The 23,999-nt window shown below is 41.0% G+C and overlaps 2 protein-coding genes across 6 annotated transcripts in view; one reads left to right on the top strand and one right to left on the bottom strand.

Annotated features, from left to right (window-relative positions):
- The window catches only part of prkag2a (protein kinase, AMP-activated, gamma 2 non-catalytic subunit a), a 157,431-nt gene extending 150,244 nt beyond the window's left edge, over positions 1-7,187 (bottom strand). For 2 of the 3 annotated variants that reach the window (XM_045702715.1, XM_014159648.2), the window contains exon 1: positions 6,617-7,187. In XM_045702715.1, coding sequence (XP_045558671.1) covers positions 6,617-6,700 — 84 coding nt within the window. In that variant the 5' untranslated portion in view covers positions 6,701-7,187. The remainder of the gene's footprint in view (positions 1-6,616) is intronic. The other variant, XM_014159651.2, reaches the window with a different exon arrangement.
- Positions 7,188-13,618: 6,431 nt separating this feature from the next.
- Positions 13,619-23,999, top strand: part of LOC106579603 (polypeptide N-acetylgalactosaminyltransferase 11) — a 52,271-nt gene continuing 41,890 nt past the window's right edge. For 2 of the 3 annotated variants that reach the window (XM_045702714.1, XM_014159679.2), the window contains exon 1: positions 15,808-16,101. The gene's annotated coding sequence lies outside the window, so the exon portion shown is untranslated. Of the gene's footprint in view, positions 13,897-15,807; positions 16,102-23,999 lie in introns of those variants that run through there. The other variant, XM_014159680.2, reaches the window with a different exon arrangement.

The following is a 23,999-nucleotide window of genomic DNA, read 5'->3' as shown; positions in this document are numbered from 1 at the left end:
GTCCTGCGTTGCATATAATCAATGCGGTGCGAAAAAAGCACAATCGTTGCATCAATGAACCTCACCATAAACATCAATGCCTTTCTTACAATCAATACACAAGTATCTTTTTTAAAACCTGCATATTTAGTTAAAAGAAATTCATGTTAGTAGGCAATATTAACTAGGGAAATTGTGGCGCTTCTCTTGCGTTCAGTGCAAGCAGAGTCAGGGTATATGCAGCAGTTTGGGCCGCCTAACTCGTTGCGAACTGTGTGAAGACCTTTTTTCTGTCACGGCTCCTCCTCTGCAGTGCAGGGGCGGTTCCCCCTGCAGGCAGAGGAGGGTCGTTAGTGATTGCAGCTGGTGTGATTGGAGCCACCTGGGCTCAGGGTATTTAACAAACTGCTCCACTAACCTCTCTGTCGTCTGGCTCGCTTGGCTTGCTCTCTCTCTCCCTGCTCCTCCAGGTATGATCCTGTTTTGTTTGTTCCTTTGTTGGTTTATTTACTTTCCATTCAGTCATGTTTACACACACATATTCACGCATCCATGCACCCTACATACACCTTACATTATGACATTTCCACACCTCATTCCTTTTTTCTTTGTTTAGAATTAATAGTTTTGTTTGATAATAAAGAACTTTTTGAATTGGCCTATACCGGTTGTTGTCCTCTCATTTTTGCCACAGACTATGAGCCGGCCTGTGACATTTCCTAACAAAGAACGTAATTCATTTGCCAGAATTTTAAATAATTATGACATAACATTTAAGGTTGTGCAGTGTAACAGCAATATTTAGACATAGGGTTGCCTTCCGTTTGACAAAATCTGGATTGGTTCCGTATTTCACTGAAATAATAAACATTTTGTTTTCGAAATAATAGTTTCCGGATTTGACCATATTAATGACCTAAGGCTTGTATTTCTGTGTGTTTTGTATATTATAATTAAGTCTACGATTTGATAGAGCAGTCTGACTGAGCGGTGGTAGGCAGCAGCAGGCTCGTAAGCATTCATTCAAACAGCACTTTCCTGTGTTTGCCAGCAGCTCTTCGCAATGCTTGAAGCACAGCGATGTTTATGACTTCAAGCCTATCAACTCCAGAGACTAGGCTGGCAATACTATAGTGCCTATAAGAACATCCAATAGTCAAAGGTATATGAAATACAAATGGAATAGAGAAACATTCCTATATTACTACAACCTAAAACTTCTTAACTGGGAATATTGAAGAATCATGTTAAAAAGGAACCACCAGCTTTCATATGTTCTCATGTTCTGAGCAAGGAACTTTAATGTTAGCTTTTTTACATGGCACATATTGCACTTTTACTTTCTTCTCCAACACTTTGTTTTTGCATTATTTAAACCAAATTGAACATGTTTCATTATTTATTTGAGACTACATTGGTTGTATTTTGTATTATATTAAGTTAAAATAAAAGTGTTCATTCAGTATTGTTGTAATTGTCATTATTACAAATATATATAAAAATCAGCCGATTTAATCGGTACTGGCTTTTTTTGGTCCTCCAATAATCGGTATTGGCGTTGAAAAATCATAATCGGTCGACCTCTAGGTGCAGTCAAATGTTTTCTAATGCAAAGAAAACCAAAAACAATATTACACCATTCCAAATTTCCACAAGTAGTTCCCCAATCTGGCCAACACGTTCCTATACAGTATGTTTCATAGTAACACACATTGTCTGGAAACTCTTCTATGCTCATTATCGCACACACAGTGCCACAGGTGATGTGGACAATAATCTCAATTGCACACTGAGATTTGGCCATGCCTCTGTTGTAGTTTGCACCCCCTCTCTCTAGGTGTCTATTGGTGAACAGAGGCCCAGCCATTAACACTGCACCAGCCTATTGTTTGGACACAATAGAACAGAAGAGACGTGATTATTGTTGCCATGAAAGTGTTGGTCCCATGTTTCATGAGCTGAAATAAAAGATCCCAGAAATGTTCCATAAGCACAAAAAGCTTATTTCTCTCAATGTTTGTGCACAAATGTGTTTACATCCCTGTTAATCCATCCACCTGACAGGTGTGGCATATCAAGAAGTTGATTAAACAGTGTGATCATTACACTGGTGCACCTTGTGCTGGGGACAATAAAAGGCCACTCTAAAATGTGCAGTTTTGTCATCAACACAATGCCAAGTTTTGAGGGAGCGTGCAATTGGCATGCTGACTGCAGGAATGTCCACCAGAGCTGTTGCCAGAGAACTAAATGTTAATTGATCTACCGTAACCTGCCTCCAACGTTGTTTTACAGAATTTGGCAGTACATCCAACCGGCCTCAACCGCAGACCACGTGTAACCACGCCAGCCAAGGACCTCCAAATCCGGCATCTTCACCTGTGGGATCGTCTGAGAGGGGAGATGGGGGGTGCTGAGGAGTATTTCTGTCTGTAATAAAGCCCCTCCCCAGTGGGTGGGCCTGGCTCCCAAGTGGGTAGGCTTATGCCCTCCCAGAACCACCCATGCTGCGCCCCTGCCCAGTCATGTGAAATCCATAGATTAGGGCCTAATTTATTTATTTCAGTTGACTGACTTCTTTATATGAACTGTAACTCAGTAAAATCGTTGAAATTGTTGCATGTTGCATTGATATTTTGTTCAGTATAGTTGGCAGGGGTCTTCACTTGAACATTGCTGTGTTTTCATGTATTTCTAATACATTTTAAGACTCTCTGGTAGATGTTTTATAAGACCCCCTTTCCATCTGTTTGACCAGAAATCAAAGCCTTTGCTTATTTCAAATATCTATGAGGGAAAATGGTGGGAAATGTATATATGCCTTAATTTCTCAAAAATATAGACTCTTAGCATTCATTTGACACCCAATTAGACATACTCCTATGAACTTCACGTTGTTGCTCATGGGTCCTTTACATGGAAATGGCCATGACTGAGAGAAGTGTATCATAAGACATGCAAATGTGTACATTCATGCAGACTTGAGTTTATTCTATTAGAACTCATTCTTTCCTTTCAATAGAATATTGACAGGAGAAAACGGAGGAATGCACATCAAAATGTACAGTCAAAATGCCAAGAGTGTGCAAAGCTGCCATCAAGGCAAAGGGTGGCTATTAATCTCAAATATATCTTGATATATTTAACACTTTTTTGGTTACTACATGATTCCATATGTGTTATTTCATAGTTTTGATGTCTCCACTATTATTCTACAATGTAGAAAATAGTAAAAATAAACAAAAATCCTAGAATGAGTAGGTGTGTCCAAACTTTTGACTGGTACTGTATATCCAGGCTATAATGTAAAATGGTGTCTCCTAACATTCACAAGGCTTACATTATCAGTCTGTCAATAGTAGCCTTGACATGGATAGTTGACCAACCCAGACGCATTGGAGATAACCCATGCTTCTTCCAAACAACTAGGCTACTCCACTCCAGAAATACATCAGCACTGTGCAAAGCCATATCAATACACATTTAATTAAGCAATAAGGCCTGGGGAGGTGTGGTATACGGCCAATATACCACAGCTAAGGGCTGTTGTTATGCACAATGCAACGCGGAATGTCTGGATTACAGGCCTTAGCCGTGGTATATTGGTATATACCACAAACCTTATTGCTATTATAAACTTGTTAAGAATGTAATTAGAGCAATAAAAATAAATGTTTTGTCATACCCATGGTATACGGTCTGTTATAAACTGAGTCGTTCCTGTCCTGAATGCTGATTGGCTGACAGCTGTGGTATATCAGACCGTATACTATGGGTATGACAAAACATGTATTTCTAATGCTGTAATTACATTGGTAACCAGTTAATAATAGCAAGAAGGCACCTCGGGGGTTTGTGATATATGGCCAATATACCACAGCTAAGGGCTGTATCCAGGCACTCCGCGTTGCGTCGTGCATAAGAACAGCCTTTAGCTGTGGAATATTGGCCATATACCACACCCCTCCTGCCTTATTGTTTAAATATACCACGGCTGTCAGTCAATCAGCATTCAGGGCTCAAACCAGCTAGTTTATATTAAGAAATATAACCCTTTCCCTGCCTGATCCTATCTTAAAATCACCAGCAGCTGAAAACAAAAAGAAAATAAACCATGTTCCATTGCAAGACAGATTTCACTGTGTGGTGATCCACTGTCCACTAAGCAGTTCTGATGTCACGTATAATGCCTGATTGCCCAGAATATGCACGATAGAGAAAGAAGGGCATTCTTTACACCTATACTGTTCAATTGACAGAAACCCAAGAGCGACATTGTCTTTTGTGTCAAGCAGCCTTAATGGCATTAGAGTCAATATGAGGCAGGTAACCTAAAGTAACAGTGAATCACTAAATCAATGTGTAACTTCTTAAAAATCAATGCTACTGCATTTGTTTGGTCAACATAATAAGTAGACCTAGTGTATAAGTGTGGATATGGGGATACGCAGGCAGACCTGCTCAAATGGAGGATGATGGTCTGTTGTTGTTACTAAACAACAAACACATAGGAAATCATTTCCCATGTCCATGAGAACAGAGCAGAGCGTCTTACTGTTTCCACGAATGTAGGACATTTGGTTTCGTAGATATATCTTGGCATGTCATCAAAACAGCATAGTGGCACATAGGAAGATGATTGATTAAAATGGTGGAAGCATCCATTGTCTCTTCACCTATAATTCCTGACCAATGAAATTCTAGGATTTGTCCTTATTCCACTACCAGGTGTGTGACAGTCCATAGACCTCAGGTAAAAACATCACAAGTACCTGTAGACCTCATCAAGCTTTTCTGAAGGGTATGGCCAAAGTTCGGTGATCTGGAGCACATATAGGCCCTGTCCAGAAACAACCTAAGAAGAAGAAAAGCTGAAGCACATGGCTGAATTTCAATCCAATCTCTCTTCCCTAATCCAATAACTAGCCCTCTTCCCTCCTCCTATACTGCCTCCTCATGTGGACCGGAAAGGAGTGGGGTGGTTGTATTATAACTCCATCTAACTAGCCCTCTGGTGAGCTTGGTAGAGCATTACTGTACATGAATTACACTGTAGTTCTACTGAGACAATCATTTCAGATCACAGAGAAACAGACCACAAGGGCAGAGGGAGGAGAGAGCCTTGTCAAATTGGAATCAGGCCTTCTGCTCTTTTGCTCCAATAATAAAATATTGTTGAGGGAGTGCAGATGGATGCCGAGCAAGTCATTGGTTTACGGCTATCTGTGACCACTTCCTTTATAATGCATGGTGAGTTTGGAGATCCATGAGGAACGGCCTGGGTGCATCACAGAATGTTCCATGACTTGAATTTGCCTTAACATCAGTATCACAGATTTGAAGGTCACCTCTCTTTTAAAGGGCTGAGATTTTGCATAACAGCAATATTACTGATGATAGTGACTTATCGTAAGTAAGTGCGTGTGTGTGTGTGTGTGTGTGTGTGTGTGTGTGTGTGTGTGTGTATGTGTGTGTGCGTGCGTGTGTATACATAAAGATGTGAGTAATAATATTGATTGTCTGTGTCACGTCCTGACCATAGTAAGATGTTATTTTCTATGGTAGAGTAGGTCAGGGCATGACAGGGGGTGTTTTGTGTTTTTCTATGTTTTGTATATCTATGTTTAGGTTCTAGTTTTCTATTTCTATGTTGTTGTTTTTTGGGATGATCTCCAATTAGAGGCAGCTAACCCTCGTTGTCTCTAATTGGAGATCATACTTAAGTAGGTTTTTTTCCCACCTGTGTTGATGGGTAGTTGTCTTCTGTTTAGTTTATGTACCTGACAGAACTGTGAGCTTTTGTTTTCGCTTTGTTATTTTTTCTTTAGTGTTCTGAGTTAAAATAAATATTCATCATGAGCAATCAACACGCTGTGCTTTGGTCCCCTCTCTACGACAGCCGTTACAGTCTGTTAGTATTCACATCATGAAACATGATCCCGAGTGTTTCCTCTACTAACCATAATCACCTGTCACATCACATCACATCAGCAGTAAAGGTATAATTACAGGATTGACGTGCTGTGCCTTTGGTCTTCGCTGATAGCTACTCACATGGAATGACTCACGATGACTCCTGACCTCAAATGGAATACAGATTTTACACTTTTATATACAGCCGAAGGGAAGAGAAAGCTGGTTTAACTACCGAGTTATGTCATGATGTCTATACATGGGTTATTATAATGGCCCTGAAAATAAACAAAGGCTTTGTGCATGCTGTAAAATGTAAATTTATTTTCATGGATATATGGTTCATGTGATGTAGCCTACACTGTACATAAAGAAGCCGGGAAACTCAATGAAAAAGCAGGCTTGGTGTATGTAACAATAAAACATGTTTTTCTTTTAAACCAGAAATTTGGTGATACACCTGTTGTAACACTATCCATTTTCTGCATGACATATGCCACAGATTATATGCCACAGGTTCTATGCCAGATATTGTTCACTATACACATTCAAAAGAGACATCGTAGAGAACAACAGTTTTTGAAATTGAAGGAAACACACCACAGCCCCGCCCACATCTATATATGCCCAACTTCAGAGCACGCGCGATCGAGCATAAATATAATAGGGTAGTAATTTCTCCCGAAAAATATCAGCCTCAATATTTATGAGGACAAAAACTTACAGGCATGTTCAATCGAAGCGTCCTCTTCTTTCTAGGTGTCATCTTCATGTCTCTCTTCTTGGAGTCATTTGCTGTGCTTCCCATATTGTTCTAGAATTCTCTAGACAACTGGACTCATTAAAGCGTAAAAGAAACGTTACTTTCTCTCCCCTCGTGCTAGATCGAGTGTGGTGAATGATAACAAAACAACCACTGCTAAAACATTCTACCTTATGGCAAGTACTAATTTACCTATATTCGCATTCATGTGCTCCCCAAAACGGGTTTTTACTTTTCGAAGAGGTTTAGGAGAATTTACGCTGCAGGTTAGGATAATTAACGTAGCAGGTTATGACATTTAGGTTAAGGTTCGTTAAGAAATGGGTTTAAAAATCTACTTTTGATGTCAATTTGACAATATGTATCCCATCTAAGACATGACCCCCCCCCCAAATTCCTGGGGTGATGCAATTTATCGGCTTGAGATATGATAAATGATCTGACACAAAATAAAACCCGCTGAATACGATTCATTTGGCATAGCGTATTACCAAACTTTCGCTGCTGGATGGCATATCTCACGCGCAGATGTTTCAGTAAATCCGAAATTGAAACACAAGGAAGCTCGTATGATAATGCAAATGCGGATTCACGCTGCACATACAGTACGTTCCCAGAGAGGATTTGATGGGTTCACACTTCACAATGGAGAAGGCAAGTATACATGCATGCAGGTTGGCTGACTACTGGTAAATACCAGCTCGGGCTTGTGGTGGGACACTTACAAGACTAGAGGGTGCGTCAAACTTTGCGCGCAGCTCCGAATTGTCATATGGCTGTGTTTACTTTGTGGCAGCAGCATCAATAGTAAGGGAAAGGGAGGTACCTAGTCAGTTACACAACTGAATGCCTTCAACTGAAATGTGTCTTCCGCATTTAACCCAACCACTCTGAATCAGAGAGGTGCGGGAGGGGGGGCTGCCTTAATCGAATATTAGAGTGGCTTCCTCTCCTAACCTCTTCCTCATCTGAACATTGTCTGGCTGGATAGGCCTGTTTGAAAACTCAAACTCAATTTATGAATAGAAAAGAGCGGGAATTGATTTAACTTTTATCTTTTGTCAGAATGATGTAGTAGAAAAATAAATGTATGATGTAGTAGAAAAATAAATGTAAGAGTTTATACTTTTGAGATCCAGCCATTGTTTAATTCACTGATTTTAGCATGCAAATATTGGTTGGGCAAACTCCCCCCAAAATTGTTTAGATGTATGCCAGCAAAGCCACTACACAACACTAAACAATACATTAATTGCACTGTAACGGTGTCAAACGGTGCCCACAAACTGTTATGGCCTACATAAAGCTGTCCCAAAAGCAGAGTATTCTTTTCAGCACCATGGAGTGAATCCTTACCACTGCTACACCTTTTTATTTTCATTTCACCTTTATTTAACCAGGTAGGCCAGTTGAGAAGAAGTTCTCATTTACAACTGCAACCTGGCCAAGATAAAGCAAAGCAGTGCAACACAAACAACACAGAGTTACACATGGGATATTGTCAATAACACAATAGAAAAATCTGTATACAGTGTGTGCAAATGCAGTAAGGAGGTAAGGCAATAAATAGGCCAATAGTGGTGAAGTAATTACAATTTAGCAATTTACACTGGAGTGATATATGTGCAAATGAGGATGTGCAAGTAGAAATACTGGTGTGCAAAAGAGCAGAAAAACCAAAACAAATATGGGGATGAGGTAGGTAGTTGGTTGGAAAGGCTATTTACAGATGGGCTGTGTACAGCTGCAGTGATCGGTAAGCTGCTCTGACAGCTGACGCTTAAAGTTAGTGAGGGAGATATAAGTCCAACTTCAGTGATTTTTGAAATTCGTTCCAGTCAATGGCAGCAGAGAACTGGAAGGAAAGGCGGCCAAAGGAGGTGTTGGCTTGCTATCAGCAGAGCCTTGTCTGGCAGCGAAACAGTTCATTCAGCCTAATTTATTGCCTTTTAAAAATATTGCTGATATAGCTGACTTGCTTAAACAAATGTGGTTTCCACTGACAATTTAGATGTACAAACTATGGCATAAGGGGACGACGAGCAGATAAGAGGCAATGCGTAATTTCAAAAAAAAATCTCGAAAAAGACAATGAAAGCTCTTCAAAATATTCGATGAGGACATTTCTCTAAAATAGGCTATAGGCTACATGTGTACCACCAACAGCTAACAGCTTACTACACAACATACACTTAGTATTACTTTCTTAGTTACAGTATACATATCTCTCTGGCATATTACATCATTTATGCAGCAACATACAAGACATTTTTGGACTCTCCTTGTTGTGCTGTGCTCACTTGAACAGGAAGGTGGCGCAGCCTGCTTTCGTGGGCAAATTTTGTCATCAAACTTTGTCATCAAAGTCTGGTATTCTCTGGATTTGGGGTGCTTTCAAGACAACTAGGAACTCTGAAAAAAAACAAGGTTGAATCATGACGTCAGTGATCTTCAGGTCAGAGCTCTAGAAAGAGGCCTCAGTTCCCGATTTGGAATTCCGAGTTGGATGACCGCTAAAAACATATTTCCCAGTCGGAGCTCGTTTTTTCAGAGTTCACAGTTGTCTTTAACTCACTGAAGTCTGAGATTTCCCAGTTCCGAGTTTCCAGTTGTTTTGAATGTGGTAGAAGTCATGCTGGATTGACAGCATGAATGTTTATCCTTTTAAGTTTGGAAAAGAGACCCTTAAACCCAGACTTGGACCACACACCCACTCCACTGAATAGCAGTTGTTGTTGAATCATTGTTGAATTTCCGATTTCCAACTGGTTGTTTAATTACGTCCAATTGCCGATGAGCAGCGATTCGTTTTACCTATAATTTCTCCTCATATGACAAGGATTGAAAAGGATTTGCCAGTAGATTGTCGACGTGATTCATGATGATGACTGCTTGTCTAGCTTGCTAGCTAAGATTTTGAAAGTATGATTTTGACATGATCAGTTCAATCAAAGCTACGGTAGATATAACGTGATTTGACGTCCTTTTATCTGTGGCCAATGACCTTGAGCCTTCTTGGATGGCCAATGAAACTCTATGGCAGCACCCAAGGGGCTTGAATTTTCGAGCTCTCCCCGTAGATTTTGCGGTGAAGTTGTGTCCCCATGAGTGACAGAACACTGAGCCAATCACGGCGCAACTAGAGAACATTATCAACCCCTACGCTCCGTATATTCCCCTGGCTGCCCCAACACCACAGAAAGCACTGAGCTAGGCTGAAACACCTGCATTTTGGAGCTGCCTTACTCAAGAAAGCAAAAAAGAGAATGTTTGTATGCTGCATTATTAACTCAATCTTCTTTTTTTTTTACATTGTTTGCAAACTGATATGTGACACGTATTAATGCAAAATAACGTGTAAAACAGGCAACAACAAAATTATTTTAATTAATTTTTTTTGCTATTTTTTCTGCACCACCTGCCGTGAATGACAGGTCGCCACTGCTGATAGTGCATAGTTTACCTAAAGTGATTTGTGATTTAACAGCAATCAACTCAAAATTCTTATAGACAAATCACATCGATTAAATTTAACATGCTCCTATGAACATCACATGTTGGTGATTATGGGTCATTTTCAATGGAAATACCCATTGACAACTGAAAAAAAGTAACAACAGGCATTTAGAGATTGAACTATATCATTGTTTTAAACGTTACTAGCTACTGACAGTTGTTAGCTAGCTAGCTCACCAGAGTCAGCATAATATCTCATTTGTTATTGCTAAAACAAAATGTCATTAACATACAGTATTTCTTCATATTGACTAAATATAGTTTTGGATAACATACATTAGGCTACATATTAAAATGCTTTGCTTGCTTACCTCAACTCGAAAAAAACAGTTTGTCGCTAAATCCTACAGGTTTGACCGAATGTTGTTTTTGAGTCTTGCATCAAGTGTCAGTTGACTAAAGAATGTTCCATGAAGTTAAAATGTTAAACATACCGAAATAAAATATCTCAAGAGATAGCACTATTTTACATTAATATCTGAGACATGTCTTGAAGACACACATAAAATGTCTCAAGACATGGCATTTAATGTCTTAAGACATCTTGAGACGTGTCTTGAGAAGTCTCAAATGCATGTCTCATGACATCTCAAGACGTTTTAAGACAATGGTGATGGCTGGGTATGTCCATCTATCCTATCTGAGGGCAAATTGGAGCTACTATCATCATATGGCTAATACCTGTCCATGCTTTCAGATCTACACCAAGTGCCTATAACTCTCAAGACTCCAAGGGGCCGTACCCAGCTTTTAAAATAATAATGAAGTTCAGTGTTCAAGGTTTCCAAAAATCAAATAAAAAAATAGAATCAAATTGTATTAGTCACATGTGCCGAATACAACAGGTATTACACCTTACAATGAAATGCTTACTTACGAGGCCCTAACCAACAATGCAGTTTCAAAAAATACAGATAAGATTAAGAGATAAAAGTAACAAGTAATTAAAGAGCAGCAGTGAAATAACAATAGCGAGACTATATACGGGGGGTACCGATACAGAGTCAATGTGAGGGGGCACCGGTTATTTGAGGTAGTATGTACATGTAGGTAGAGGGATGGGGGGGCACTGCAAATAGTCTGGGTAGCCATTTGACTAGATGTTCAGGAGTCTTATGGCTTGGGGGTAGAAGCTGTTTAGAAGCCTCTTGGCTTCTAAACAGCGCTCTGGTACCGCTTGCCATGCGGTAGCAGAGAGAACAGTCTATGACTAGAGTGGCTGGAGTCTTTGACCATTTTTAGGGCCTTCCTCTGACACCGCCTGGTATAGAGGTCCTGCATGGCAGGAAGCTTGTCCCCAGTGCGGTACTGGACCGTTCGCACTACCCTCTGTAGTGCCTTGCGGTCAGAGGCCGAGCAGTTGCCATAACAGGCAGTGATGCAACCAGTCAGGATGCTCTCGATGGTGCAGCTGTAGAACCTTTTGAGGATCTGAGGACCCATGCCAAATCTTTTCAGTGTCCTGAGGGGGAATATGTTTTGTTGTGCCCTCTTCACGACTGTCCTGGTGTGCTTGGACCATGTTAGTTTGTTGGTGATGTGGACACCAAGGAACTTGAAGCTCTCAACCTTCTCCACTACAGCCCCGTCGATGAGAATGGGGGCGTGCTCGGTCCTCTTTTTCCTGTAGTTCACAATCATCTCCTTTATCTTGATCATGTTGAGGGAGAGGTTGTTGACCTGACCCACATGGCCAGGTCTCTGATCTCCTCCCTATAGGCTATCTCATCATTGTCGGTGATCAGGCCTACCACTGTTGTGTTATCGGCAAATGTAATGATGGGGTTGGAGTCGTGCCTGGCTGTGCAGTCATGAGTGAACAAGGAGTACAGGAGGGGACTGAGCACGCACCCCTGAGGGGCCCCTGTGTTGAGGCTCAGCGTGGCAGATGTGTTGTTACCTACCCTTACCACCTGGGGGCGGCCCGTCTGGAAGTCGAGAATCTAGTCGCAGAGAGAGGTGTTTAGTCCCAGGGTCCTTATCTTATTGATGAGCTTTGAGGGCACTATGGTGTTGAATGCTGAGCTATAGTCAATTACTGATATTCTCACATAGGTGTTCCTTTTGTCCAGGTGGGAAAGGGCAGTGTGGAGTGCAATGGAGATTGCATCATCTGTGGATCTGTTGGGTCGGTATGCAAATTGGAGTGGGTCTAGGGTTTCTGGGATGATGGTGTTGATGTGAGCCATGACCAGCCTTTCAATGCACTTCATGGCTACAGACGTGAGTGCTACCGGTCAGTAGTCGTTTAGGCAGGTTACCTTAGTGTTCTTGGGCACAGTGACTATGGTGGTCTGTTTAAAACATGTTGGTATTACAGACTCAGACAGGGAGAGGTTGAAAATGTCAGTGAAGACACTTGCCAGTTGGTCAGCGCATGCTCGCAGTACATGTCCTAGTAATATGTCTGGCCCTGCGGCCTTGTGAATGTTGACCTGTTTAAAGGTCTTACTCACATCAGCTGTGGAGAGCGTGATCACACAGTCTTCCGGAACAGGTGGTGCTGTTTCAGTGTTATTTGCCCCGAAGCGAGCATAGAAGTAGTTTAGCTCATCTGGTAGGCTTGTGTCACTGGGCAGCTCTCGGCTTTACTTCCCCTTGTAGTTTGAAATGGTTTGCAAGCCCTGCCACATCTAACGAGCATCAGAGCCGGTGTAGTACGATTCAATCTTAGTCCTGTATTGACGCTTTGCCTGTTTGATGGGTCGTCGGAGGGCATAGCAGGATTTCTTATAAGCTTCCGGGTTAGAGTTCCGCTCCTTGAAAGCGGCAGCTTTAGCCTTTAGCTCAGATGCTGCCTGTAATCCATGGCTTCTGGTTGGGGTATGTGCATACGGTCACTGTGGGGACGACGTGGTGTACTCCTCAATGCCATCGGAGGAAATCCCGGAACATATTCCAGTCTGTGCTAGCAAAACATTACTGAAGCTTAGCATCTGCTTCATCTGACTACTCTTTTTATTGATCTAGTCACTGGTGCTTCCTGCTTTAATTTTTCCTAGTACGCAGGAATCAGGAGGATAGAATTATGGTCAGATTTGCCAAATGGAGGGTGAGGGAGAGCTTTCTATGCATCGCTGTGTGTGGAGTATAGGTGGTCCAGAGTTCTTTTTCCTCTGGTACAGCTCATTCAATGCTGTCTTAGTGCCAGCTTCTGACTGTGGTGGTATATAAACAGCTGAAAACTCAGATGAAAAGAATACAGATGAAAACTCTCTCGGTAGGTAGAGGGGTCTACAGCTTATCATGAGAAACTCTACCTCAGGCGAACAATAGCCCGAGACTTCCTTAGATATCGTGCACCAGCTGTTGTTTACAAAAATACATAGACCGCCGCCCCTTGTCTTACCAGACGCCGCTGTTCTATCCTGCCGGTACATCGTATAACCAGCCAGCTGTATGTTGATGTTGTCGTCATTCAGCCACGACTACGTGAAGAATAAGATGTTACAGTTTTTAATGTCCTGTTGGTAGTTTAATCTTCTGCGTAACTCGTCGATTTTATTGTCCAAAGATTGCACATTTGCTAGCACAATGGAGGGAAGTGGGGGTTTATTCGATCGCATGCAAATTCTCAGAAGGCAGCCGGACCTTCGGCCCCTCTTTCTCCGCCTTCTCTTCACGCAGATCACGGGGATCGGGGCCTGTTCCTGAGGAAGTAGCGTATTCTTCGCGTTGCGCTCGTCAGAGTCGTGAAAGGAAAAAAAGGATTCTGCTAGTCCGTGGTAAGTAATCTCAGTCCTGATGTCTAGAAGTTATTTTAGGACATAACAGCAACATTATGTACAAAATAAGTAAAAAAATAATTTACAAACAAGGCAAATAAGCAAACAAAAAAACAATCGGCTGGGGGCATGTAAAACATCTGCCATCTTCTCCGGCGCCATCTTACTTCAAAAGCTACCAATTGTTGTGGAATCCATAATCCAATGGGTTGGATTATGCATGAGGACGAAAAATGCAGTTTAACTAAAGACTATCAGTATTTAAATCTTCTCGATTTGTCAGTTGGGATAATGGCAGGGGCGCAACTGTGGTTTTAGAAGTGGGGGGGACATAATATATATATATATATTTTTATCCAGTCGGATAAACACTCCAAACAGCCTACCCGCTGCTCGGAGGCGTCCGCATGGTCCAAAAGCACACCGTTGCCTCGTTTTGTATCACATTCAAATTATAAAGCTCGGGGATTCAAAAATGCAATTTCAGAATGTGTAGGTAAAGACTTACTGCAGAGCTCAGGATGAAACAATTCTGGCTATCACACCCCAAACAAACGACACTTGCTCCAATGACACAACACATTTGTGTTGTTTTTACTCTAATAGTTTGCCTAATTTCAGTTTATGTGACAAAGCAAAATAGTATAATGTATAGAATCATTGTACCATCTAAACTGCTGTGAAGTATATTTTCCATAACCAAAAATATTGTTATTTCTGCTGTTTGAAGTTGGTGTACAAAACCGAAAGTAAAAAGTGCAGAAACAAAACTTAAGAACTGGAAGCATAGAAAGAGCGCACATAGAACAGATCTACTGCTTCTTAGACTTGCTTTCAAGTAGATTGATAGATTTATAACTCACATTTCTATGTGATTTTCACCCGGGTCGCCCAAAAAGTTCAGTTTTGCCACTTTAAGGCAGGGATTTGTATGGGGGTGTATGGGGGTGGGGGCCACAAAAAATCTGAACTCATCATGATGGGGCTACAGTGCTTGTGGGTTTGTGTACCCACATCCATACCCACAATGCAGTCAGAGCCCCCTAAGTGAAATGTTGTTGGCCACAGGCTGCCAATTGCCCATCCCTGCATTAAGGTGTCTTTGATAGAATAAACTCTGCAAAAACAAATGTAGACATTAATATATGAATTTCTATAGCTTTCAAAATATGTTTTACAACGGTGGGGAGTGCCAAGATGGAGGCGCAGTGGCTTCAAAACCGCGCTCCCTGTCTGTATTCTAGTGTATAAATAGATTGTCTGTTGCAAAATATAGTTTCTATTTGACAAATTTAGGTAGGTCCCTCTTGTTTTGGTTTCCACTAATGCTATGCTGCGTCGACTGCAGGCATTTTCGAGTTTCGATTGCTCTGAACTGTGGGAATCAGTCATATTTGATTGGGTAATCCAGCATTATCAACTCCTACGCCGCACAGCGACTGCACTGTAGGAGAACCAAGCCAGAGATACTTTTGAGGAGATGGAGAACTCAAAGGGAATCTTATTAAAGCCTATTGTGTACGTTGCCCATGCGTCGACAATGTGCCGCAAGGTGCATTCTGGGTGATTATGGGACAAGGCGATCCCTCCTTCACGGAGTGAATGGTAGTCAATTTGGCGCTAACAAAAAATAAAACATTAGCATGAATCACGTGAACAAGAAGAACAACATTACACATATGTTCAGAGATGTGGGATAACTAACTTGTTCTCTGTAATATCGTATAGCTTTGAAATCGTGATATTACGTACTTTTGAGGAAAATAGGCAGGTTTCTCGACTCATTCCCTCACCTTTGTAAGGGATTGTTTGACGATTAGCTTTTGCAAACGCCTAACGCACCATGACAACCGCGATTGGTCGATAGTCTGCTGGGCGGAGCGTTTACGTATTTCAAGTCATTTCCCGCTGGTATTGTTATCTTCTCCTTTTCTAATGTCTCTGACCAAACTCAGAAAAGAGTAGCTAGGTTGCTAGCGTTAGCTATAGCTATTTACATGGTGCATTGGGTTGTTTTAAACCAAAGAGAATGGCCAAGCAGCTAGAAACGGATTTGGATGGGATGTAGTTTTTTGTATCACGGGGGTGTTTGTTGTGTACTGACCGCGGTGGGGAGGTATGACTTGGGTGTTGACGCAGTACCTAACCAACGGAATTTGCAATACCAGCATAGACAAATTGGGATGTCAATGAAGCAAGTGCATCGTAAGTTTACGTGACACTTTATTTTCAGAAATGTTGGCATGGCTCGAGTCTCGATCCTCATTGGCGATGTCAGGGCTCGCGCTAACAAAGAATGTTTGTATTGATGATTTTAACTAGCTACTGTTAGCTGCTTGTTGTTTTATTAGCTAGTGTGATCACAGACTGAAACGAAAGAGCGACCAATACATGTCAACTCACGTGTTAGTTAAAGCAAAGTTTCAGTAACTAGCGTGCGTGTCTTTTATTTTGCATTGAACGCTAACGTAGCTAACAACTAACGTTAACAGTTAGAAGTTTGCCGATCAGTTAAGTAGCTAGCTAGCTAACGTTATAGCTAACGTCCTTAACCTGTTCGAAATTTGAGACAAAATATCCACAGGAAAGTATTTTTTTAGAGCCGGTATTGAGGCTGTTCTGAAGGCAAAACATTACTAACGCAACATTAGGAAGGGTTTTTTAATGTTTTGTACACTCGGTGTAAATGCTTCGGTTGGACACCTAGGTAAAGTAATTTTACATTGGATATTCGGTTTTCGCTCGTCAGTAACAGTAGCATGAAATTGTGTCATGGTTAGAAGGGATACAGCTTTTGTAAAATTAACATGACTTGTTTATTCTAAACCAGGGGAGGAGAACAATCGACACCTTTTATGTGTGAATTGCACACAAAAAAAGTAATAAAAAAAAATCTCGATTGCTTTCCATCTTCCCCTGTTTCAGAATATACCATTTTCATTGTCATGGCATGCTTGGTTCAAAAGCTATTGAGAGTTTTATATGGTATATTTAGTTTTCTCTCCTCGATAGCTATTGAACAAAGCATGCCATGGAAATGGTATATTCTGAAGCAGGGGAAGATGGGAAAACAATCAACACCTTTTGGTGTGAATATTTTTATTGAACCGAACCAGTTGCCTGCAGTTTAAATGTAATTTTATTCAACATTCTGGCTTGTAAGGAACATGTACACGATTTTGCAGCCATTAGTTTCAGGCTGTATATATACTAGTTAATTGTGTATTACAGCCTGATTAATCAGACTAGCTCTGGCTATACTGCATCACTGTGATTACTTTCTAAAAATCTTAAATTACAGCTCAATTTGAACAAAATCTAAATTTGTTGTTAATCATAACACATCCTGCGATTAACTTGATTTAAAAATGTGAATTGTTTGACAGCCCTAATCATAATGCAAAATACAATGCAGAAAAATATACCAGATGGCATGGGCACTGTTGAGCTTTCACTGGTTGGGTGTGATCCTGGTCTAGATCTTTTGATTTGGTGCAACTTCCGGCGCACGTTTACTATGAGCACTGATGCTGTATTCGCTTTAAGTTGGAGTAGCCTACCATCAAAAACAATGGAGAAAATGCATCCATAACATTTTAACATGGAAATAGCGGTTCTGTCATTTCTAACAGCCTACTGTAGCAGCTAATGTGTGGTGTTCAATGTAGGTGTACATTCCATGAAACATCCAGAGCTTGACATTGACCTGTTAATACACTTGTCCTTCAGACACGGAAGTGATCATCATTGTAAATAAGAACATGTTCTTAACTGACTTGCCTAGTTAAATACATTTAAAGAAAATAATAATAATCTAAAAACAATCGCATCTACCCACGACCCTGATGTTTTAAAAGCAGTCCAGTTCAAAGTGAATGGCACAGATCCATATATGGCAATGGCCCACTGCAGCTCTGATTGGTTATGGTTTTGTTTCGGTATGTTGCATTAAAAGTGGCAAATATTCCGATTTGATTCATTCACAATTCCCACCGTAAAGGGAAACGTTGATGGCGTTAACTAATGGGTAAAACTCTAGAAAGTTGAGTGAAGTTCAGGGAAGTTCAATCTCGTGCTTCTCTGCGCGCACTGATATTTCTTCTGCGCTGCAGTCCCGGGGGAGGCGCAGCTTCGAGGGAACATTGGATGACACCATTGTTTTTAGCACTATCCACTGAGTTGTTAAACTATGGCCCGCGATATGGTTCAATGTGCCAATAAATCAGCACAATCTACTTTTTGGTTTTTTGAAATTGCTGGCATCTTGAAGCTAACATTGGGATCGTGTATACTCTGCTCTCTGTTACTCTTTTTTTTTTTTTTTTAATGGTCATTAGCAATGTACAATATGGCCAACTTAGCAAAACACGGAATTTGTCGTAAGCTCATGGAGGCCGCCATCTTTATATACCTCTGCAATTGAAACTCAATGAAGGCGACATCTTTGTCAGTTTTCATCTTATGTTGTGTTTGTGCCTGCTGCTGCTATAAACCTTGCAGATGATATCAGAGTTGAACAGTAGCTTGACATTAAATGGAGCTTTGGCAGAATTTCAATGACTGCGTTTTAGTGCATCAATTTTAAGCTGGCGATCAGTGACAGTCTGTTTTGGCTGGGAAATCTGACATACACTGTCAGCTGAGATCAGGCAGCTTTAGAAGCAAGGCGCAGTGCATCTCCAGTTGTTTTTTTCATCAATTGAGTGGCGCACCGGCCAGCTAAAATATTTTTTTTTTATTGAGAGACAAGTGCCCCATGCCCAGGTGTCATTAGGAAGAAACGGCCTGCAATCGAGGATCATGTCCAACAGGCACTAAACCCATAGTTGGGCTAGTGATTCAAATATTGTACAATAAGGGAAATTCCACAGTAACTCAGATTTTACACTTAAAATGTTTGCAAAAAAACCCCCATTGATTTCAAAGTTGAACAAACCATACAACTCTATGCACAAATACTACTTTTAACAATTTACACTGAACAATTTACTAAAACACATTTACTGGAAGAACTGTGAAGATGCAAAGTTTGGTAACAAAATTTCTTTAAAATCTCCATCTGTTTTTTTAAGAAAACAGTTAAAAACATTTGCTCTGAATTAAGATTCAACGATGTCTGCAGAAAAAAAATGGGGTGTCAGCTATGACAATACACACTGACATTGAAAAAAAAATATTTTGGTTATTGAACTATAGTAAGTGAAGTGAATTTAAACCCGGTAACAGAATTTCAAAATGGGTCCCTGATCTGTACTACACAGAAATGCATAAGGTTATGAATGGCATTCTCTTCGTGGTGATGTATCCTAAATAGGTACGCAAAGGTATAAATATGTGATATCCTCCTTTGCATATTTGGGTATTATTCTACACACTGGCTATTTATTTTAATGAGCTCTGCCCCCAAACAAGACCAAATTTGGTTGGTCCGTACTGGACCAAATCTGAACCAATCATAGATGTCTGTTTCACAAGTTTGGACATCAGAGTACAGAACAGTAGAGTACATTATAGTGTACTCAACTCTAGTGTGCTCTACTGTGTACTGTACTAAACTTTGCTCTAGTCTACTCTACTGTGCTGTTACCGCTCTGTGGGTCCAGGGTGGTGACAGGCAGCTCCAGTCTAGTCCAAATACCTGCTGCAATATGGCAGCTTTGGATTAGCCTAATGGCACAACCCCCTCCTTTACTGTTTCAGCTGGAGAAAGGCTCCAGGTGGCTAATTATAGACCACATAGACTACACTGGCATCTGTTTTTCTACCCTTTTCATATTTTTTTATGGAGCCAGTTCAGCATATTTTTACAATTTCTATTCGGGTGAAAGTGTTGTGTGTGTGTGACAGGACTATGCCAACGAGAGAGACTAAAAGTATATTTGCACTTGTGCTGCTTGTCCTATTTTCTAAATTGGAACCAGAAAGGAACTAAATTAGCAAGGCTCTGTTCTCTTTTCTGTGGTACAATTTAAAACGGCTTTGTCCCTCTGGACCATGGCGGCTACATCTGATGAATCCCATTAACTCGCTGCCAACTTTAATTTACAATCTTCTTCTTCTCGTGAAACTCTGGCCTCTCAGCAGTCAACTCCTCTGAAATGGATATCGATTTTGGTTATAAATTCAGCAGAGTCATTTTGAAAGTTAGTGTCCTGAGAACCACTGCTTTGACACAATATCTAAGCCGTTTCCATTTAGACAGTGTCGAGATCAACTCGCCTCATTTTTCCTCCGTTTGCTTTCACGACCTACTAGCTATGCGACAAGCATTGAGCATTTAGGCCTCACTGTCCTGATGTAGCATTAGGCTATGTATGCTCATTAGCTTTTACAGTTAGCAGCTTTTTGGCACTGGTCCCTTCTTCATTCATGGATTAATGGGACAGATTGGACCCCTTAACCACAGACATACTGTAGTCAGCCTAATGTCACAACAGTAGCCACCGCTGATAGTCCTGTTATTTGACCTGCTGGCAGAGCTCAAGGGCAGTCCTTCGTTTCCAATGTCTGTGACCACAGCAACCGACTTGGATGTTCAGTGCCTTCAGAAAGTATTCACAACCCTTTACTTTTTCCACATTTTGTTGAGTTACAGAAGGAATTTAATATTGATTACATTTAGATTTTTTTTTTTTATCCCTGGCTTACACACAATACCCCATAATGTCAAAATGGAATGATGTATTTCAAATAAATTAAAAGCTGAAATGTCTTGAGTCAATAAGTACTCAACCATGTTGTTATGGCAAGCCTAAATAAGTTCAGGAGTAATAATGTGCATACGTTGCATGGACTGACTCTGTGCAATAACAGTGTTTAACATGATTTTTGAATGACTACCTCATCTCTGTACCCCACACATACAATTATCTGTAAGGTCCCTCAGTCGAGCAGTGAATTTCAAACACAGATTCAACCACAAAGAAGGGCACCTATTGAATTTCCCTTTGAGCATGGTGAAGTTATTAATTATACTTTGTCTGGTGTATCAGTACACCCAGTCACTACAAAGATACAGCCATCCTTCCTAACTCAGTTGCCGGAGAGGATGGAAACAGTTCAGGTATTTCACCATGAGGCCAATAGTGACTTTGAAACAGTTATAGACTTTAATGGCTCTGAGAACACTGTGGATGATCAACAACATATAAAATATAAACGCAATCTGTAAAGTGTTGGTTTCATGAGGTGAAATAAAAGATCCCAGAAATGTTCCATAAGCACAAAAAGCTTATTTCTCACAAATTTGTTTACATCCCTCTTAGCATTTCTCCTTATGCCACACCTGTCAGGTGGATTAGTTTGGCAATCAATAAGCAGCATGATCATTACACAGGTGCACCTTGTGTTGGGGACAATAAAAGGCCACTCTTAAATGTGAAGTTTTGTCACACAACACAATGCCACAGATGTCTCAAGTTGAGGGAGAGTGCAATTCAGCTTCTTCACCTGCGGGATCATCTGATACAAGCAACCTGGACAGCTGGTGAAACTGAGGAGTATTTCTGTATGTAGTAAAACTCGTTCTGATTGGCTGGGCCTATGCCCACCCATGGCTAAATCCCTGCCGAGTCATGTGAAATCCACAGATTAGGGCCTAATTTATTTCAATTGACTGATTTCCTTATATGAACTGTAACTGTAAAATCGTTGAAATTGTTGCGTTTTATATTTTTGTTCAGTATTGTTACACCACGATACTAACCTAATTGACAGAGTGAAAAGAAGGAAGCCTGTACAGAATACAAATATTCCAAAACATGCATCCTGTTTGCAACAAGGCACTAAAGTAATACTACAAAAAAAATGTGCCAAGCAATTCACTTTTCATTCTGAATACCAAGTGTTATGTTTGGGGAAAATCCAACACAACACATTACTGAGTATCACTCCATATTTTCAAGCAATAGTGGTGGCTGCATCATGTTGTGGGTATGCTTGTAATCGTTAAGGACTGGGGAGTTTTTCTGGATAAAAAAGAAGCAGAGCTAAGCACAGGCAAAATCCTAGAGGAAAACCTGGTTCAGTCTGCTTTCCACCAGACACTGGGAGGTAAATTCACCTTTCAGAAGGACAATAACCTAAAACACAAGGCCAAATCTACACTGGAGTTGCTTACCAAGAAGACAGTAAATGTTCCTGAGTGGCAGAGTTATTTTTTACTTAAATCTGCTTAAATCTATGGCAAGACTTAAATTGTTGCCTAGCAATGATCAACAATAAATTTTACAAAGTTTGAAGAATTTTGAAAATAATAAAGTGCAAATGTTGCCCAATCCAGCTCTGGAAAGGTCTTATAGACTTAGCCAGAAAGACTCACAGCTGTAATCGCTGCCAAAGGTGCTTCTACAATGTATTGACTCGGGTGTATATTTCTGTATTTATTTGTCAATAAATTTGCTAAAATTTCTAAAAACATGTTTTCACTTTGTCATTATGGGGTATTGTGTGTAGATGGGTGAGAAGACTAATCCATTTGGAATTCAGGCTGTAACAACACCATGTGGAATAAGTCAAGGGTATGAAAACTTTCTGAAGGCACTATGTCAAGTCAAATTTTATTTGTCACACACATTTAGCAGATGTTATTGCGGGTGTAGCGAAATGCTTGTGTTTCTAGCTCCCAAAGTGCAGTAATATCTAACAATTTCACAACAATACACATACATCTAAAGTAATGGAATGGAATTAAGAATATATAAATATTTGGACGAGCAATATCAGAATGGCATAGACTAAGATATGATAGGATAGGATACAGTATATGCATAAACTCAGCAAAAAAAGAAACGTCCCCTTTTCAGGACCCTGTCTTTCAAAGATAATTCATAAAAATCCAAATAACATCACAGATCTTCATTGTAAAGGGTTTAAACACTGTTTCCGATGCTTGTTCAATGAACCATAAACAATGAATGAACATGACACTAACAGCTTAGGTAGGCAATTAAGGTCACAGTTATGAAAACTTAAGACACTAAAAAGATGCCTTTCTACTGACTCTGGAAAAACACCAAAAGAAAGATGCCCAGGGTCCCTGCTCATCTGCGTGAATGTTCCTTAGGCATGCTGTGAGACGCCTAAGACATCGCTACAGGGAGACAGGATGGACAGCTGATCGTCCTCGCAGTGGCAGACCACGTGTAACAACACCTGCACAGGATCGGTACATCCGAACATCACACCTGCGGGACAGGTACAGGATGGCAACAACTGCCCGAGTTACACCAGGAACGCACAATCCCTCCATCAGTGCTCAGACTTTCCGCAATAGGCTGAGAGAGGCTGGACTGAGGGCTTGTAGGCCTGTTGTAAGGCAGGTCCTCACCAGACATCACCGGCAACAACATCGCCTATGGGCACAAACCCACCATCGCTGGACCAGACAGGACTGGCAAAAAGTGCTCTTCACATACGAGTCGCGGTTTTGTCTTACCAGGTGTGATGGTCGGATTTGCGTTTATCGTCGAAGGAATGAGTGTTACACCGAGGCCTGTACTCTGGAGCGGGATCAATTTGGAGGTGGAGGGTCCATCATGGTCTGGGGCGGTGTGTCACAGCATCATCGGACTGAGCTTGTTGTCATTGCAGGCAATCTCAACGTTGTGCGTTACAGGGAAGACATTCTCCTCCCTCATGTGGTACCCTTCCTGCAGGCCCATCCTGATATGACCATCCAGCATGACAATGCCACCAGCCATACTGCTCGTTCTGTGCGCGATTTCCTGCAAGACAGGAATGTCAGTGTTCTGCCATGGCCAGCGAAGAGCCCGGATCTCAATCCCATTGAGCACATCTGGGACCTGTTGGATTGAAGGGTGAGGGCTATGGCCATTCCCCTCAGAAATGTCCGGGAACTTGCAGGTGCCTTGGTGGAAGAGTGGAGTAACATCTCACAGCAAAAACTGGCAAATCTGGTGCAGTCCATGAGGAGGAGATGCACTGCAGTACTTAATGCAGCTGGTGGCCACCAGATACTGACTGTTACTTTTGATTTTGACCCCCCCCCCTTTTGTTCAGGGACACATTATTCCATTTCTGTTAGTCACATGTCTGTGAAACTTGTTCAGTTCATGTCTCAGTTGTTGAATCTTGTTATGTTC

This window comes from Salmo salar, chromosome ssa19, assembly GCF_905237065.1.
Source record: "Salmo salar chromosome ssa19, Ssal_v3.1, whole genome shotgun sequence".
Classification (NCBI taxonomy): domain Eukaryota; kingdom Metazoa; phylum Chordata; class Actinopteri; order Salmoniformes; family Salmonidae; genus Salmo; species Salmo salar.
The sequence above is the reverse complement of the archived record's forward strand: the minus strand, read 5'-3'. Positions and strand labels throughout refer to the sequence as shown.